The sequence below is a fragment of the Mugil cephalus genome, chromosome 16 (assembly GCF_022458985.1).
Source record: "Mugil cephalus isolate CIBA_MC_2020 chromosome 16, CIBA_Mcephalus_1.1, whole genome shotgun sequence".
Lineage (NCBI taxonomy): Eukaryota > Metazoa > Chordata > Actinopteri > Mugiliformes > Mugilidae > Mugil > Mugil cephalus.
The window spans coordinates 11,866,286-11,886,434 of NC_061785.1; the positions used below are offsets into that span (position 1 = coordinate 11,866,286).

The 20,149-nt window shown below is 44.0% G+C and overlaps 2 protein-coding genes across 2 annotated transcripts in view; both read right to left on the reverse strand.

The window, feature by feature from the left end:
* Positions 1-14,131, reverse strand: part of myo1d (myosin 1D) — a 101,470-nt gene extending 87,339 nt beyond the window's left edge. The window contains exon 1 of the mRNA XM_047609252.1: positions 13,646-14,131. Within this exon, the coding sequence (XP_047465208.1) occupies positions 13,646-13,740 (95 nt within the window). The 5' untranslated portion in view covers positions 13,741-14,131. The remainder of the gene's footprint in view (positions 1-13,645) is intronic.
* Positions 14,132-14,834: 703 nt separating this feature from the next.
* LOC125022540 lies at positions 14,835-19,081 on the reverse strand. The gene is made up of 10 exons (XM_047609255.1): positions 18,382-19,081; positions 18,194-18,272; positions 17,748-17,822; positions 17,427-17,492; positions 16,813-16,875; positions 16,677-16,719; positions 16,370-16,576; positions 16,024-16,293; positions 15,836-15,925; positions 14,835-15,442 (listed from the first exon to the last, which is right to left on the reverse strand). Exons 3-10 carry the CDS (start codon positions 17,820-17,822, stop codon positions 15,036-15,038), a joined length of 1,221 nt encoding a protein of 406 aa, XP_047465211.1. The 5' UTR covers positions 18,194-18,272; positions 18,382-19,081; the 3' UTR covers positions 14,835-15,035.
* Positions 19,082-20,149: the final 1,068 nt, after the last annotated feature.

Consider the following 20,149-nt stretch of genomic DNA (forward strand, 5'->3'; position numbering starts at 1 on the left):
GAGAGGAGAGGAGAGGAGAGGAGAGGAGAGGAGAGGAGAATCAATCAGTGAGCATGTCAGCAGAGATAACAGCGTCGGCTCATCCATCTGTTCCACTCTCATTTAGGAGGATTTAAATGACACACAGAACAGAGATTAGAGGACCTTATGGGTCACAGTACTCTCCCAGATATGCTATTTATAGTTATATGGAAACTGAATCCCATTTTAATTCTGTGGCACAGTCATCTGCTTCTTCTTTGTTATTAAATCAATTATTTTAAGTTCACGTTTTTTTTTGAATAAGAGTCAATATAAGAGTTTGAGAGCTTTGTTGGCGCATAAATCTGCAGGTGTAACAGAATGTCCTCTCTAACATCCGCTCTTTACCGTTCCACCCTTCATCTTTTCATCTGTCCAGCTGTGAAGGGAAGTGAGTCTAAACCGGTCCGATCTGCAGCTGTGTGATGTCCTTCCCGGAGGAAAGAGGAGGGAATCCGACGGACAGCGAGAAAGACCTCCACTTGCATTTGAAAAATATCACAGTAGCTGCACATGATGTTCATGAGGTCAGATAAATGAGCTGCAGTGTGAGCGTGTGTGATGTCAGCCTCTGGGTTTCAAGCGTGTGTGAAGTTTATATTTTGGGACATAAAAGCGGCTTAATCATATCAAGTTCTTACGAGCTCTTAGCACCACCCAGCTGAACACAATTAGCATCTCAGTGATGCTACTCCAACAAATGGAGTTGTGTATCTGGTGCAATTTCAACGACGCCGGCCAGCGGGCCAGCTGGCACAGAGGAAATGGACCTTCATACCATCAGCTGGCAGCAGTCTGAATTCATTATTTGAAAGGGGAAACAGGAAGAGCTACATTTAGCCGGGAGGCTAAGCTAGGGAATTTGAAAAAGATGAAGCTGAGAAATGAGAACAAGTTTGCTTTTTGCTTACTTACTTGCTTTACATTAGTTTTTCACAAAATAAAAGCGATATTTCTGAAATGTTGGTAATTACACTTTGTACGTGTTTCCATTGTGCGATTGAGCTGTAACTCTCGTAAAGTTTCGTCTCGCGATATCCCATCATTCTCTCAAATTATCATTAGGCGAGACTTCACTTTGAGGAGGACGGACTTCAGATGAACTGGTCACACAACCCCCTGCGTCAGCAGTGACAAAGAAATGCAAAAAGAAGTGTTTCCATTGCACTTTTGCGATAAACTTTCATATGGATACATCTGAAAAACCACCTCATGAGAGCGTAAAAATAAAAGCGATATTTGAGACGTTTTTCAAAATGTAGACGTTTCCATTCCCATTTTTTTTTTGTTGGAATGCGAGTCTCTATTCGTCAGTCAACCTCGCACCCACAGACTCACACTACTGTGTCAACTGGGTAATGTTAGCATAGCATAGCTGGTCCTGCTCTTAGCTATTCACCAAAACACAACTGCTCATAAAAGCAGGAACTGTGCTGCGTTCAAGGTCTCCTCTACAAACAACAAACCCAGCAGAATATTTCGTTCATTACGCAGTAAAGCAGGGATACCACCAGTGTCATTAGTCCTTCCACATTCCACCTTACCTCATTCACACACACACACACACAAATGCTTAATGAGACTTCGAGCATTTAGACGTAAACACACAGCGGCCGATGTTTTCCACTCTTTCAGGGAATTCTGTCCGCCCTAAAAATACCAGAGAAACCCCAATGCCACACACACAGTCACACACACACACACACACACACGCACACACACACACACACACACACACACACACACTGGTGCACAAGCCCACTGCATGTATACACATGACACGACTCCCCTCAGATGTGAATTACAGAGCAAAGCCGAGAACGACCGCTGTCTCCAATCTTGTTTGGGTGGGTCGCTTTCATGGTCGACGCAGGGAGGAGCACATGTTCCTCATCTTCCCAGACAAGGCAAAATAAGAAAGAGAAAGGAATTAAGAGGTAAATGTGACTCGAATAATGGTGTGAAAATGGCACCTAAAACATCTAGACACACGGACGCATTTATAACACTTAGTTGATTTGGTTAGCTGAGACTTAAACGCACTTAAAATGAGTGCGTTTCTAACCTGCATCTTACACTAACAACGCCTGGTCCAATCCGTGCACCATATTAACGCCATGCGAGTTAGCACGTGTCTTTGTGTGTGTGAGTGAACTTCAGGGTCATTCAAGGAATTATAAAGCGCGGGGAGATAATCTGTAAGCATTCCACTTTTATCTCTGAGTTCATTACCACCACCACCAGCGCCGCCGCTCTTGTTTAGAGCAATCGCGTTGTTCGTGATAGCTCATCTCTATGGCTACACGATAAGGGAAGGAGTCGGTTCACTTCCTAAAGCCGTCACGCAAAGATGGGATGAGAGATTCAACACATAACCGACACAGCAATGGACAGCTGATTAAAAACTAATTACAAGGTCACACTACAAAGTCGTTTATTGAAAACCTGTGGGTTGTGGACTGTTGGCCAGAGGAGGGGAGAAGTATTCAGACCGAATTAAACCATTCTTACACTGAAATGATTATCCAACTATTTCTGTCTGTTACTGATTAAATTATTTGCTACTTTTTGCAAATACAAGAGCAACAGCAGTCGCCTCGAACCAGTGCCCAGACATGATGTCATGCGGCTTGTTGACAGAGTATTGTAATAATAATTAGAATAAAAATGCCTCTTGTAAGAGTCCCAATCAGACCGGAGTGAACTGATCAGAAGGTCTTCTCAATCGGGGTCCTTATAACCATGTAAACACTTGACCGGCTTGTTTCTCTCTGGTTGGAATAAATCCATTCTTTCTGAGCATGTTTGCTCCATGCTGGGTGATCATCAAGTGATGAGTATCTTATCGTGAAGTCCTTGCCAATACAAAACCCCTATAAAAAGAAACCCGTGTTTTTTTATGTTTTTCAGATCCTGGCTCACTTTTCGATTGCACGCTATAGTCCAAAAGAGATCTTGCCAGACTTTTAGCCCCGTGGCTCCTAAATGTGAAGCATTGTCCATTCGCAGTGATGCACATAACTGCATTCGTCTCCGAGTTGCGCTCATTAAAGATCTTATAATTTTTCCGAGAGCTTTTCTCAGATGAAAGATTCTCAGTGTTTAATCTGCTTTCCCTTCCACTCTGATATCACAGTGAGGTGAAAAGTTTAGCCTGTTGATTTGATCCGTTTATCAAGACAATCCGCCGTAAGACGTGCTCAGATTTGATTTAAACTTGGCGTAATATTTAATGTCAGTCTTAATGAATGAAAATAGATGGATCCATTTAGAAGCATAAACAAGACGCTCCTTATTTCCGGAGAATTACCACCTCTTGGAATTCACCCAAGCAACCCAGTGTTAGTTGTTGTGCCAACATTAAACATCCTGTTTACCTGTTCATCACCCACAGTCTTAGCGGACACACACTGGAAAACATGTGATGAACAGCTCTTACTGACAGCTTTTGCTCCTTAAAGGCTAATAAAAACGTACTCTATTTAAGGTTAAAGTTCTAAATTCATCACTCGGGACCAGTTCGCCTGGAACATGTCAGCATTTTTTAATTTTTTTTTTGTTTAAAAGTGTTGCTTTGCTCCATCCTTCTCTCGTTCCTTCACGGTCTGCAGCCACCAGACATCTGCGATCTGCATTAGGGGATTTTCCGCTGCTTTGTAAATCCTGCTTATTGCTAAACAGCAGCTCCCAGACTGTCTGTAGGAGAGACGCGGCCCATCAACACATCGCCCATCCGCCCTCCCACGAGACCACATCAATCTTTTACCAGAGCCAGGAGAGGTGCATTCCCTGCAGCAAGGATGAACATCTAATTATCTCTGTGTTCAAGATTACAAAATCCTGAATTCATCTTTTCTATTAAAACATTCTTACAATCTAAAAAGTAAAAAATAAAACACATTCATAATAAAGAAGACACCAAGTCTCGTGACACATCCGATGACGTGATGACATAAGATCGACTAAATCTTATCTAATGGCTGATGGGTCAGCTTTAAATACAGAACACTGTAGTAATTCTCTTCCCTCTAATGATGTCATGTCTGTCTGAGAGCGAATGATATAATGTTATTAAATTAGAGGGAGAAATGCAGATGTCCCAACTTTCAACACAATGTATATGGGCAGGAGCAGGAAGTGACACTAAGACACAGACAATGCTCGTGAAGTTCACATTCATCACTCACGAAATGAGGAATGAACTCAGAGGCCATGTTTACCTTGAAGCAGTCAGATGTTATAAGAGACCAATCGCTAATAGTCTGAGTCCCCAAAGACTTGACGGCCATGGCTGCAGGTGGCACCGTGGAAAAAATATCACATTTTCTTCATAAATGTCTATTTATGTGGCTATATTTACATGTACCAGCACAGAAAGATTATAATAAATACACTATGCAAAATGTCCGAGACCCGTGGCTCACCTCTTTCAAATTACGACAATAAATTGCAAATTAGGACAAAGCTATTGTGTTCCAAGGTTCAGTCGGAGCGTGCACGTCCCTTCGTTTGAAAAACCCGGAGTACGTGCGAGCTAAAATAATTTAGACAACGGAAAGAAAATTAATACCAAGTACTTTAACGACTGGTTCTTTTCAACCATTTTCAAGCAAAATTGATAAATGCTACCTTTGTTACCGGTAAGCTGATTCCTTTTTCTTTATTTTCCAGTGTTGGCATGAATCTCTTTCACAGCAAAGGTATTACCATTATGCTGACTTTTGCATGCTATTAAGTATCGGGACTCATTTCCAGGATCCTTACTGTCTGTCCTCGCTCTGTCTATTTTCTTTTCCTAATTCATCAAAAGGCCTGCGGCCTTTCACGCTATCACAGAAGAGAAACTAATCAGTATAATTATTAGATACATATGATCATCCACAGCAGTATGACCACCTGCCTAATGTATCGTCTGTCCCACTTTTAACCTCTAAAGCTGTTCTGACTCGTGGGCTCCCGAGACTTTTGGAAGTGTGCAAGTGTGCTGTGGTGTCTGTGGTAACTGGCACCAAGAATTTAGCTGCACATCCTTCAGCATCCTGAGCTACAGTAGGTCGTCTGGTGGATCCGACCACACGGGCCAGCCTTCGACCACTAGCTACTGGCTACCAAACAAGGGCTGCAGATTTGGAGATGCTCTGACCCGGTCTTCTAGTCGTCACAATTTGTCCCTCGCCAAAGTCTTTTAAATCCTTCCACGTCAAAATTTTAACCTAGCAACTGCGTGGATATTGGTTAGACATGTGCCACCCACCCAAAAATATAAACTTAAATCATATTTTTCATTAGAGTTATATGAACTTGTGTGGACAGGTCTGATCTCACAGTAAGGACAGTTTGATGTCAACAACACATTTGCACATTTGCACTGTGTGGTCAGTGTTTTTTAGTTGTTTAGAGGGAGCTATTCAACTAATCTTCATAGAGATTCGTCACGAACTCTGGAACCAACAACAAGCACACTCGCAGCTAAAGGCTACCAGGCTGGAAGAGTTTCTTAGCAGCATGTGCTCCTGGACTGGAGTTCATGCTACAGGATGTTCCCATGAGGAAGGCAGGCCTGAATACTTGGGGGAAATGGAATCCATGTGTAACAAACACCCTGGCTGCAGATCAGGTGGCTGACCCTCCTTTCTTTGTTGACTGGGATCACAGTCATCCACCACACCCGTTTACATTCACTCACTCACTCACTCACACACACACACACACACACACACACACATAAATGTCAAATAGTGAAGTACGTATCTGAGAAAATGATTTAACTCTGATTTATTTTCAATAAAATAAAAAAAATAAAAAGTTGTGAATGCGGGATAAATGAAGAAAGGGGCGTTTGCGGGCTGCTGTTTTTTTTGGCCCTCACTGCGAGTTTGTCTCAGAACCTGTTCACACTTTTTTAACACGTTAGCCAGCGGCAGCAGATGTAAAAATCACAGAGGACTTGGCTACGGAGAGGGACGCTTGGATGGATCCAAAGAAAAAAAAAAGAAAAATGATCCAATTCAAAGAACCAGACATTACTCAACACGCTATTTCAGGGAAGCTCTTTGAATCAGGGCTAAAAAGACAACAGGAAAGAGCACAAGCACAGACAGATGGACGAAAGCTAAGAGCATTACATCAGTCAGGAGTAGGGAAAAAATTAGCAGGGACAATCAAAGTGGGATTATTAACTACAATAGAGCTTAAAAACTGTGACCTGGTTGTAATCATTTCAGCTGACCACAAACATTTAGACTAGGAAGAGCTACAAACCATCCTCCAGAGCTGGCTCCTCCCGCATCATTCCCACCAGGTGATCCACACTTTATTCATTATAGATGATTATGTTTGTTTGAATGAATGAATGAATGAATAAAAACCTATAGCGGCCTTTGTTTCCCTTACTATTGTCATTCCATTTCTCCTCTCTCGTGCACTGGCTTCCACATTGGCCCACAACCCCCCACCAACAACAAACAGTGGACTGTGCTGTGTACTCGGTGTGTAACAGCCCCTTACATTCAGAAAGATAAGATCTGACATTCACACCCACACCTTGTGCTTCTTGCGCCTCTCGCTTTTTTCTTTCTGGCACTTTTCATGTATAAAATTAAAGCAACACTCTCACTGAGCAGTGACAGTAAATAATCCAACTCGGTGTCCGCGTGTGCCGTCGCTTAGAGGCTGTAAAGTGATGCGAGCCGCTGGCTGTGAAAGTGAGTAAGCCAGCGCCGTTCCTCCCCCACCGGGGCTCAGGGCTCGGCTCCAGCAGGTGAACGCGGGAGAACAATGCAACACCAGAGGAAGCGGAGAATTACATCACAGGACGAGCAAAATATGCACAAAGAAAGCATTACTCAAGGCTAAGGCCGTGAGGCCGTGTGAGTCACACACACAACGTGAGGGATTCTGAGCGCATCACCACCGATTCCTGGTAAATGTAGCACTCATTATTCAGGTAAGAGATAAAGACGCATCGCGGAGAACAAGGCTGCAGGGGAAGTTTTGTCTAGGGGTAATGTTGCAGACAGGGGATGCGGTTGCTTGTTAAATCATGAGCCAGACAGTTTACATGTCATCCTCCTGTGAGACGGACCCGGTGGCAACAGGTTTAAAGTGGTATGAATTAAAGTGTGGCTTTCAATATAGACTGAAGACGTATTGGTTCCTACTAAACTTCATGTGTGTGTATCTACTTTAAAATGTTTTTGGGTTCTATCCATACAATCTACTAATGCTATTCCAATTCGAGTCATTGGGGACAAAATCCTCAATACTCGGTCTGAGACAACATGCATACAAATGGGCACAAAGGTAAACTTCATGGTGGGTCATGGCATATTCAAAAATAAAGTTGAAACAAAGAAGAAGTCATTTCATCACTTGTTCAAGTAGCTTCTTCACTTCTTAATGATTTTTAGGTGGTGCTCACCTGAAAGTGGTCTGCAGTCGGAGGATTATTTTGTTTTGTTTTTTTCTAATTAATGGTTTTCCAGCTGACTCGATGGCCAGATACTACAGAATCAAGGCGGGGTGGGTTAAACTTTTGGGCCTGTAACAGGGTGATGTTTTAGTCCACATCCTCGGTGCAGATAAGGGTTTCCCAATATAAATGGAATATATAAAAGGGTAAAATGTGTACATTGTTTTCCTCTGAGTATTCCTCGACTCCTGACCTGGGAAACTGGCTACCCTGTGATGAGCTGCGTGTGTTGAAGCCGTCTTTCAGTTCCTCCACAGTACACCGCATACCTCACTTTGGAGGATTTCCATTTTTTTTTATTTGCCTTACTTAGATGCTAAAACCTCAAATTATCATAAGATGCGCCTCAGAAGTAAGATGATAATGAGGATTTTGGACTTTGTTTTTCATTTCATGTATAAAAATCCACCACTGGCACATGCACACGGGTAAAAACTGAGAGGGCAACGTCCTGAAGTCGCAGAATCAGTGCGATGTCACTTAGAACCTGTTTGGTATCTCGTAAACAAACAAGGGTGAAAGAGTTGTAATAAAAACTTCCATGAATCCGTCGTCGAGATTATGCAAATGAGCCAAAGCCTCCAGAAGAACTAGTAAATGCACATTGTGCTGATAAGGTTTCATCTGCTTTAGTCAAGGTAAATAGTGAGCTTCAGGACTCAACTAGCAAACGTTTATTAGATATTATAAATACAGACTTCAATGCCTGTTAGCAGTTTTCACCATTTTTTAAAAGGTTTCCTTACATTTACTTCAAACGCTAAGTGGCTTAAACAAGGCTGCCCGAGCATAATAGGACACATGAGTAAGAGCAAACTCTAAAAGGCCCAGACGAAATGGCAAGAAACTATATATGACACAACTGCATGAAATCTAAGAATAAGAACTGGTCTTGCAGGCGGTGTGAGTTTGTGCTAAGCGGCCCGATCCTGACCCCCGCCTGCCAACTGAGGCAGTCCACAAATGAGACGTCTCTGGAAGCCGGAGAACCTATTTTGGAGGAGAATAAAGCTACACAAGCACTGCCCCTGTTTATGTAAGGACCGTAATGTGTTTCAGATTACAGACGGTTGTATGGAAATTCTTGTGGCGAGACTGGACTTCTTGCTGCCGGAGCGCAGGGGCGCAGGCCTACGAGGCATTTCTCAAAGAGCCTTCTATGAACGTCAGCTCAGGGGAGACTCTTTTTTTTCTTCACGATTAGCAAAAAATATTCCCAACAAGGCTGCCAGTCTGAGGCTTGCGTAAGGAGTTTTTTCTGAAGATCCTTCAGCTTCGAGCTTTTTCTTCCAACTTGGCAAGTACAAGAGCTACTGACAGGAGAGCGCTGCTATCTTAACATTCATCTGTAAACATTTCACTTCCAGTCACTGACCACCGCCCGGAGGAAAAAACTTTAATAAGTGGGCTGGGATTAAATATTCTTAAAGGTATTTGCTGCGCCGTATCACCGTTTTCATCTTCGCTGCCGGGCACGAGCGTGACGGCCAGGACTGTGTGTTCTGCACATGGACTTTGGTTTTATTGCGGGAGGAATGAACAAAGGCATGAAAAAGGCAAATAAAGGGGGGGATCTAGCTAGGGAAAAGACTTTGGGCTTAATATTCTCCAGTGCCAGATGTCAATACTTTACAGGGGAACCTTTGACAAATAAACACAATTTACTAGACCACATCTCACACGAGAAGGCAAGCCCTTATCTTGACTTTAACCGAGACACATGGGTGGTTTAATCCCTTTTGGTTGTTTTACAGGTCTCTTCCTGAACCGCACCTCTTCGAGCCTACCTGCAGCAAGAGCGCTTAAAACAGGAGAATCATTGTTTCTTTAACAGCAGGTGGAAAATAATTTGTATAAGTCATTTTATCCCGGGAAACACCGGACAAAGTGTGACGGCTTCAGCCGGGCCACGCTATGACTGCGACTCTGTGCTACCTGGGAATCACAAATACATGCGACCGTGTGCATATTTAAAACTTCAGCTGGGAAGAGGAGCTGCAGGAAACAATGAAATGTGAGGAGGAAAGCCAGGGGAAATGCCAGTTTTCCTGCCTCGTTGGCCTGCTCCATATTATGGGAGACTTCCTGCTCAAAGTCCCCTTTAAGTCCTCGTAGCTGGGTTTAAAGGTCAAACCACTCAGAGCAGTTCGTGCAGTCAAACAAACAGGAGCCCTCAGAATATCCGCACAATGTTTTACTGGTAGACATTTTGACAATGACTCACTGTATGTATTAATGTCATTTATTTTGTGGCTGTCATTACACCTGCCCACGGACTGAAGCTGTGTGATCTAGCTAAACCGGCATGTTTACCAGACTAGTTACTATTGGAACTAGTTGCTTTGTTGTACCTGTAACATTTCCCATTCTCTCTTTCGTGACACTGACCACAAACGAAACGACAACCTCCAGGGCTGAAAATCGAAGCAAACACAAAAGTTTGAAAAACTGCAATTCCTCAAATGGCCACTAGAAAAAGTAAAAAAAAAGTGAGTCAGCCCCCCCAAAAAATGTACTGTTACTCGCCATTTTCTTCTCTTTCTTTATTTTGCCTTCAGTCACTGCTACGATATGCTTAGGCAATTAAAAAAAAAAAAAAACACTTTTTGAGAAAGGATCATGGTTTGGGTCAAACACATGGTGCAGGCACCAAAGAACTGCGGACACAAATCACTTTAATTAAATTTCACAAATTCCCATGGGAGCGAAGCTGGCTCGCCACATCCAGACAATTTGGACTGCGCTACGTCTTAAATCACGCCCAAATATGCGCACTGATTGTGAGATGCAAGCCCCACCCGTCATCTACATCAACGAGATTAAAACAAACAGATCGTGTCGAGTTCCTCTCGCTCAAATTTCCATTCCTCCGCAATCAGATCGATAAAAACAAGAGGGCGACGTGACGCTTTGTCACTTTGTGATCCGGGACATCGAGACGCTCGTTTGGAAGAAGAATTTAAAAAGTCCGCCTGTGGTTATTTGGGAAACTCTCTGAACACAGTAAAATTTCCTGGACTCCAGGGGACAGACTAAACAATGCTGCCTTATAAAGACATTTAGTGGAACTGGTTTGCCGGTGGGATATACACATCATGCAACTTCACAGGATGGCAGATCAACAGAATGTAGGGGGCCTTTTACTCAGCTCTGTCAGACTTAAAATGATCATTTTGACAGCAAAAGTTAAGCCGGCTACTGACAGGGGGATTTAAGTTGAAGCCTTCACAGCGTCCATCACGCTTAAGAGTTTACGAGCGAGATAAAACACCTGCAATTTGTGGGAAATATCAGAGAGATCAGACATCAGAGGCTTCTCCTACGGGAACACATGTTCGGCCCGAGCCTTATTTACCTACTGCTGATTAAGTCCAAATTTCCCAAGACCCTGAAGGGATTTGGCATGAACTTTTATCCGACCAGACATCTCTACAAAAAGGCCGGGCATCTGCTGGGCTCTATTTCGAGGCTGGGAGGCTCTCTGGAACGAGTCGCACGGTTCAACCTCAAGTCAAACAAAGTAAATGTCAACTTGAATGACCACGTCTGGCCGCAGCCGGGGAATACAGGCGATCTCGTCCAAATCCCGCCTCATACGCAGTCACTGGGGGGGGGGCTTGATTAGCTACTCAACATGGCAGACATGTAACAACAGTAGTAGAAATCCCCTTCACAGCAGAGTCATTAAGTCGTCTGCTAGTCAAACTCAGGCAGTGAGAGAGTCTGAACTAAATAAGTGCTGGCTCTACACCAAAGCTCAGCTTTTGATTCAGGTCAAAAAAAAGATATTTGGGGATTTTCGTGAGTTCTGGAAGAGTGAACAAAAGATATTTGTCAGGGATGAAGCGCGCGCATGATGCTCCCCTTTCCTGTTTCTGCGCTTGTAAGGACTTTGAAATAAATTAAGTTTAAAATACACTGGAGAGTGGCATGCAGATGTGCTCCAGCCATACTTGTTTTGCACGACTGTACCAGGACAAATGGAAACTATTAGATGCCCCCGTGCCCTCTGCAAACCCTCCCACCCAGACAAACACACTCCCACAGGCATGCATGCATGTGTGCACCCTCGAGCTACGGGAAACGGAGCAAAAAGGAAGCGCTCCTGGCCGGTCACACCCTCTTCAAATAACAATCTGCACACGCCACCTCCGGACCGGCTGTCTAGCTGGATGGAAAACAAACAGGCAGAAAATGGGAGGGAGTCGGGAAAACGAAGCCCGGTGCCGTCCAAGCGGTTCTCAGGTCCTCCAGCCCGGCTGCCAGCTACTGTCCGCACCACAGAAGCTGATCTAATTTAAAAGGTATGACTATAAAAAACACAGCTAACCGCAAAATGTCCTCCGCGAAACGCCGACACGTTACTTCCACACTCGAATTATCGCGAGGTTGTGTTTACGTGTTCTCCTTTCCAAGCTACGTGTTGACTCAACAAGAAGTGCCACCCCAACCTGCAGCATCAGTCCAGGATCGTCCACGGCCGCGGAGCAACTCACCCACTTGTTGAACCCTCGCGCGGTGCCACAAAATCTGTTGTTTTGACTGAATAAAGAAAAGTTACGAGCCTGGAAGTTCATTCCTGACTTGAAACGGACATAAAAATGTCACCGCAAAGCGCATCTAGTTGGGTTCATAAGTTTGCTCCCCATATGTTTGAGAACTAATTGTTGACTTTACAACAGTTTCCAGATTTCAGCTTTCATCAACAACAAAGTTGATGCTACTTTAACTCTTAAATGTTCGTTCTAGGTGTCCATCGTGAAAGCACAATAAAAAAAGAGGGCTTTTGGAAATCCATAACACAGATATTAAGAAGCAGGAGAAACATAGCTGGTGGATTAGATTTCTCCAGGGTGCGTTAGACTTGCTGAGAAGAAGTAGACGATAGGCGGACTAGTCTTTGTTTTGTGTGTCTCCCCGCTGGCAGAAAAGAATCACAAACACGGTGCTCTGCTTCTTAGCCATAGAAGGGAAACCACGCGGCCTGTTAACCAACAGGACGAGATGACCTTCCAACCTGCATCCTTGAAATGCTCCAAATATTTATCCTAACAGCCATTACTGTCAGCATGTCTAAATGAATGACCTTCGTACGCGCAACCCATCTGCTCCTGTGTGTATTCTGCGCGGCGTCCACACCCTGAAAATCTCACGTGTTTAGTTTTTACTATGAGTCAAATAACACAAATATGTGACAATGCTGCCACATTCAAACGTCTTCGCTGTGATTTAACTACAAGATAACTGATAACTGTAATAGAAAGTTGGCAACACTTCAAGGAGCTATTGTTAACATAAATCATCGCCACCTGCAACACATTCAGCTACCAAATCTATCCATCTATCTAGGCCACTATTATGTCTGCAACCATTCTGGTATCAAAGTTATAAGTCATATTAAGGAAACTTAATTTATCTCCTGTCGCAATCGAAATAAACTAACACCATCTAAAAACAACCTGTGGATGCCCAGTGCTGACTAGTATCTGACTAACAGCTCTCTCTCTCTCTCTCTCTCTCAAACTGACATCAGGGATCGGTTTGCACTTTCCTCGCAGATGGCAGAGGTGAGCAGAGGAGACGGGGGAAACTGATTCCAAGCCGCAACCCATCCGAAACCTGCCCTCTCCCTCCATTCAGACGGCGCGTCTGACATCACGCTTGACGCCGGGCCATTGACAACATCAGCTGATAGAAACCGGCCTGCAGAAGAATCAAACCACGCAGCTGGGTGTGTGTGTGTGTGTGTGTGTGTGTGCGCGTGTGTGCAGCCCGGGTGGAGTTGCATTCAGCACATTTCAAAAGACAGGTTTGATCAGAAAGCATCAAAGGGGAATTTGCTCCGGTAACTGGACACAAACGGCTTATTATTGCTACATCCCGGAGCAGCTCGCAGTACGCACGTGGAAGTTCGACATTTGCATTTATAGCATACCTCCGCGGTTGTACTCACTCGTGTATTTTAATTTGAGGCAAATCCAAAAGATACCGAAAGGAAGTTGTTTTCCAAATAAACTCGTAACACCTGTTTGATGGCAGGCTAATGCGCCCTAAGACAACAACATGCCCAGCCTCAACCTTCCTTCTCCCGAACATGAGCGTGTCGCGAGGCGGATTGAGATAAGGTGACTGGCCGCTCCGAGGTTGGCTTACCTGAGTTTTAGGTTAGCCATGAACTCCTCCATGGACACGGTGTCCAGCAGCACAAAATCTGCCTTTCCATACTCCAGGCTCTCGTGCTCTGCCATGTTGTCACCCTTTTCTCACCGGAGCTCGCGGGGTAAAGAAAAAAAAATATATGTATATATATTCAACAAGTTGCTCTGAAGTGCCGACAAAAGGTGAACATTGGCGGGCTTCACGGAGCTCCTCCTGACCGTCCTCAGTGCACCGCGGTGTGCTCAATGCGCATTCTCATTAGTGAGGCAAGTCAACTTGTAATTCAATTTCTCATGTTTTATGAAATAAACATTAAAACAAATGGAAGTTTTACACTTTTTTTATATATATAAAAAAATATTTTTAATTACGAATAAAAAAAGTAATCCAAAAATATCCTCATGTCCACGCAAAGTGTCCTCTTCAAACTGCAAATGTATTCCTTGTCCCGTTACACCGTGCGCCAGCTCCGACAGTTTTCCTGGAGTTTCTCTCCTGTCGCCACCCAGCCACCAATAGGATCGGAGCCTCCTCCTCCAGGCCCCGCCCCCCGTCCCGCCCAGCCCCGCCCCGCCCTGCAGAGAGGTGTGGGTCAGACCACAGCGTGAGTTGAAAAAGAGCAATGCAAATATTTCTGAAGACCACTGCTCCGCCGCTTTCCGAGACATATTTCAGCGATGACGAGGCCACCTCTAAGCTGTAAAACACTCAGAGGAAAACCATCATGCTCTGGCTTTGCCATGATGCCCTCTGCTACCATAAAAGGAAAACTGGGCCTCATCAGGGTTTTTTTTTTTGTTTTGATTTTGTTTCATTCCACGGGGGCATGAATGAAAAGTAGCGCGCTCTGGAAATATGACCAGATTCACCCTCAGATACCACCAGGTCTAAAAAAGTACAGCATGTAGTCTGGGTCTGAATGAGGCCTCCTCTTTGAATAGTCCTGGAAGCTGATATGCTCAGAGTCAATGTGGGGTTGGTGCGCCACCTTGTGTACAACTGACGCTAATGAAAATTAGAGATAGATAGATAGATAGATAGATAGATAGATAGATAGATAGATAGATAGATAGATAGATAGATAGATAGATAGATAGATAGATAGATAGATAGATAGATAGATAGATAGATGGAAAATACTTTATTCATGGGGGAAGTGTTCATAACATAACAGCAAAAAAGATAATGTGAAAACAACAACTTAATCTTTATTTCCTCTTTTTAGGATACATTTTACATTTAGGCATCAAATCAGACTTTAATTCAAGCGTTAAGCGGACACTCCAGAGCACTTACAGCAGTGTTGAATTAGCATAAGTTTTAAAATCAATAAAAAAAAACTATGTTAAACAACCCGACTAACTAACTGACAAATAGACCTGCATTATTTAGACTGCGCAAGCAGCGAGCCACCAAATATAATAGTCATAGAGGCTGCGTTGGCCCAAGATCTACCATGGTTGTGGGTGACATAGACCGTCGCCCCTCTGCGGAGGAACGTCATGTAGGTGGACAGGCTTCCAACAGTGGAGGGGCGGGTGACGTGTGTGTGGGAGACGGCCACCCAGTAACCGTTGATCACAAGCCACAGGTCGGTCTTGAGGCCCACGTTGGCTGTCTGAGTGGAGAAGAAGAACTGGTAGACCCCTTTGACGGGAGCCCTGAACACACCGGTCCTGCTGTTGTAAGCCCGGCCCACATTCACCAGAACCTTGCTGTACCTGATCCTGTTCATTTTGCCCGTGATTTGCCCGGGGAAAGATGCAAAGAAGTGGACCTTTCTGGAAGACACTGCAACGCACAGAGATGTCATTATTAATAAAAGTGTGACCCGTGATGTTGGAGGTCTCATTATAGAGAGCAGAGTACTACAGTACGTCAGTAGCAGGAGTTATCACAGTATAACTTATGTTGTTGCAATTTTCTAAACAATGCAGTTGAATTATTTGTTAATGTCTTATTTTATTGCTTAATCTTTTTTTTAACTTTTATTTATTTTTAATAAATTGAATGACCTAGTTGATTGATTTTCATACTTGTTCCAGATGTTTCCAGCTAGTCCGGAAGTACATCAGGCGAGGATATGTCGGAGGTGACTGAATATATTGCACAATAAGTCACAATGCGTTTAACTGGGACCGGCTGTCAGCCGAGAAAAAGAAAGGACTGCGCCAACAAACTTACTTCTCTTAGTCTTGCATCTCCAGTTAATCTTATCTCTGCTCACGCAGGACTGGTTTCTTCTGCATCTCCCACAAACAATCGTGTTGATATCTGAAAACAGACATCAGACACCATCATTCAGATGACACTGAATCTGTAAAAGGATCAGGTTTTTTGTGTTCAGGTTAAAGACATCCTGAGCTCTTTACCTGCACAGTAGGCCAGGGAGCACGACGTTGGCGCGGTGAACTGGTAGACGTAGTAGTTGCCCCGACACTTCTTGACCTTGATTGGAGTGGAAGGGAAAGCGCAGCACTTCTTCTTCCAGTGGCCGCAAACCTTGCGGGTGACGACGCCATCCCTGATCTTCGGGTGAGGCCCGGCCAGCCACAGCGGGGCGTGGGTGCCGCATTTGTCCACGGGGACGCACCTCTCGGGCATCTGCAGACTCAAACCCTTGTAGAAGAGGCGGTACCAGCCTTTAACAGAAGATGGGATAATCATCAGTGCTACATCAGTCGCCTTTGATGGCACGCGCGCAGAAAACCTGGCTACCTTTCCACTTGACGTTCCGATCACACATCTTAGACCTGGTGGTGGTGTTGGTGGCGCGCCAGGCTTGATCCAAGACCGTGTAGTGGAAGCAGGGGTCACGCCGCCGTCTCTTAGAGTCCTCGTCTGAGAGATTTAAGCTGTCTTCCTCCCCCTCCTCCTCCTCCTCCTCATCATCATGGTTTGTGTCGTACGTGACCATGTGTGTTTCTGCTTGACAACAGACGAGAGAGTTTCCAGTAAATCATGAAATGATCCAGTAAATCATTTCATCCAGTGGAGGAGAACAGTTATTATCATACAAACTGACCGACTTTCTCTTGGGCTCTTTTCTGATGGTTTTTCAGATGCATCTGTAAGTTCAAAAAAAAAAAAAAAAAGTAGCATTAAGTAGTTGTTGCTCAGTCTGGAAGCACATTATACTGAGGACATTATATAAAAGCTACCTGAGTCAGAGCGACGTGCTGCTGCTGGAGTGTTGTTTGTTCACACTTCAGACTCTCCATCTCCTGCAGAATTTTTAGACGGATCGACATGTTGGAGCCTCGTTTAAAAAGTCACGCAGATTCATAATAGATCGGGATTAACATAATAACGAGTGAACCACACGTTCCAGCCTCTGAGGCATACAGATGAGGAGCAGAATTTGACTACAGACGTTGAGTAAAAAAAAAAAAAAAAATAGCATCAGTAAAAATATAAATACAAGTGAACTGAATTGAAGGCAATGTAAAGGAGCCATATGGAGATATGTTTGGAAATACTATTGAAGGCTTGAGGTGATGGTTGAAATTGGAGATTTTTTTAGACTTTTGTGACTTTTGTTTCTTTGGACTTATTTGGTTTGGATGATTTAAAACAACCCAGATGTGTGGGATCAAAATAAAAAGTTTTCATGTGGATAATGATTTTCTTTCTTATTAATTATATCTCTATTGATTTCTCTGTATTATTATCTAACATTTGAGGCGTTGAATTTATTTAGAAATGACTGAAAACGAGTCGGTTTCCTGGTAACTGATGAACCATCTTATCAACTAACTGTGATCCAGATTCTTACCTTGAAGACAGCAGCCAACTGCACATCCAAAGGCTGATTCTCCATTTGCCAAAGCCCCAGCTCAGTCTGCAAAATAAAGAAAGTGGAACAAAGTGTCAAACCAGACCCGGGCCCGTCACGCAACTCTGTGAGTAATCGATTTTAATACAATCCACTGTTCTATTCTCTTTACAAGTTCTGCGTGACAAAAGCCCAGCACAGTTCTGTCTGAGCGCGGCAACATCTGGGGAAACGGGAGAAGTCTCGTTGCATAATGCATGACTTTCATGTCCCGTCTGCCTCCCAGCTCAGCAACATCGGCGAACAAAAGCTCACACTCACAGAATTCGTGTTTCCCGAGCAGCCAAACGCACAGGATGACAACGCCGCGAACAGGGCCACGGCTAAGACAACCATCTGGGGACGACAACAGTTGCACAATGGTTATGCAAAAGATGGCATTTGTCTGGTTTCTCGCTCGCTCAGTATATTATCAAGTGGCGCTACTGTATTAATGCGACTTTATAAGTTAATTTGTTAAAATTGTGTCCACATGCATGAAGTGTTTTTATCATTTTAACTTAAAAGTTTGCTTGAGGTTTGGATTCACTGAGCCGAATGTCTTTGTTCTGTTTTATTTTAATTTAATAATTTAGAGTTAAGTTTGTATGGGTTATAATTTAATGGATGTAGATCTAATTCAGTAGTTGCTTTAAAGAGCTTTAAATGTGCTGGGGGAAAGCCAACAATGCCACTAATATCTGAGACACTAATAAATGTAAATGCACCTTGAACTATGCAATCAACAGCCTGCTGTTCTGACCAGAGCGTGCAAGGAACAGTTCACGAGAGGAGGCCATGTAAGTGCTGAAAATGAAAAAAATAAATAAATGGAACAAAGGAATAAAACTCATTAAACAGGTTTGCAAAAGCAGATTCGTGAGCGGGATGTCTGGAAGTGTAAAGTTACTCTTACCTCTTCATTTCAGCATGATGAGAAACTCAGGCGCGGTCTGAGCACGACCTTATATTCCCATCAGCGGCAAACGCATCAGAATTCAGTTTAACAGCCTCCTCTCCGCTCGGCTGAGGTGTTAGCTCTCGCACGCTGGTTGCAAACGTAGGCATGAAATTAGCATTGCGTTGGCAGTTTTTTTTTTTCTGTTTGTACGGTCAGCAGAGAGTCTGTTTTTTTTTCACATTACTCCATGGTTAACAGATAACAGTGTGAAAACGGTCTAACTGATGTTCATGCAAGGGATGGAGGAAGACTCGTTAAATAAACGGCTCCAGCTGCCAACTGCCTTCTTAGGTAATAGATAATAGACGTTGTGCTGTTAATTAAATGGGAGGAAAGTCATGGAGCTGGCATTGCACTGACGAGAAAATGTGCTTATGCTGAACATCAAGTTCTTTTAACGAGCTTCTCTGTGAATTTTTAGGCGAGGCTGTACGACAAGGGCAGGAGCAGTGGAGTACTTTATTGAATCAAAGTGATGCGCTTCCCCTCAAATGGCTCAAACTTATCAGCCACAACATTAAAACCACTGACGGGAGAAGTGAACAACGTTGACCATCTTGTGGCAATTCAGCGTTCTGCTGAGAAACCTTTGCGCCTTTGCATTTGTGCGGAGAGGCCCCTCCCTTCAACCCACAGGACCCAAAGGCCTCCACTAACAGACAGACACCACAGGAAACGCCCTCGGACAGGCCAACGTCCATTCTACGACGAGTCGCAACTGTTTTGATGGCACAGCACACAGTGTCAGTGAGGTGGTTATAATGTTACGCCTGATCGGTGTGTAATGACATCTGCACAAGTGTTGTTGCTGTGTTTCAGAAAGGATTACGGGAAAAATGGGGAAAGCTGTAGGTCCGGTTCAGACATGTGCAGCGCATGATGATGTTCACTGGAAACATGCGTGAGGACAAAGAAACCACTACCACACGTTTGCTGAAACTGAATTCGACATCAATGACAGAGCAAAATTGTCTCAAGACATTTAAGGGGTTATATATAACAAACGCTAAGGCGATGACAGCGAGGAAAAACTCCCCTTTAACGGGAAGAAACATTTGCACGGGTCATACGGGGGGACTGAACTGAGAAGGGAGGAGGAGGAGGGGGGGGGGGGGGGATGCGCATCTGGATGTGGCCCGCATGCAGTGCATAAACGTGTCACAAACAAAGCCTGCATGACATCACGAGCAGCTCTTCCTGAAAATATCTGGCATGGTCGTACGCTCTCTGTTGGCAGCTACTATACTAACAGACCCCTGTGACTCACAGAGATGTGGGTAGCAGGTCAGTGTGCTACAGGTCAGTGCCCGTTTGGCTCCCAAGTTATTTATCCTCTTACGTCAGGATGCACCGTCGGTTTCTTTAATCCGTTTCCGCTATTTACCCGTTACTCATGTTCATCTTTTACTTTTGGGAAACTATTTTTAACCATTTTCTACTCCTTGCTGATCTTTTAAGTCATTTATCAATCAGTTTCTGGTATTCCGCCCTTCCTTTTAGCTATCTCACCTGTCCCATTGCTTTTATCTGTATCAGTGTTCAGTTTATCACTTGAACTGTTTGTTACTTTTTCACTTGTCATATAGTGTGTCTATTTTCCTCCTGTCTTGTCCGGTCTGTTGCCATTGTCGTGAGTATGTGGACAAATACTTTTTGTTTGAGATGTTAAACAAGTGATCCTGGTTCAGAGTCTGACTCACGCATCGCCCTCTCTGCACACTAC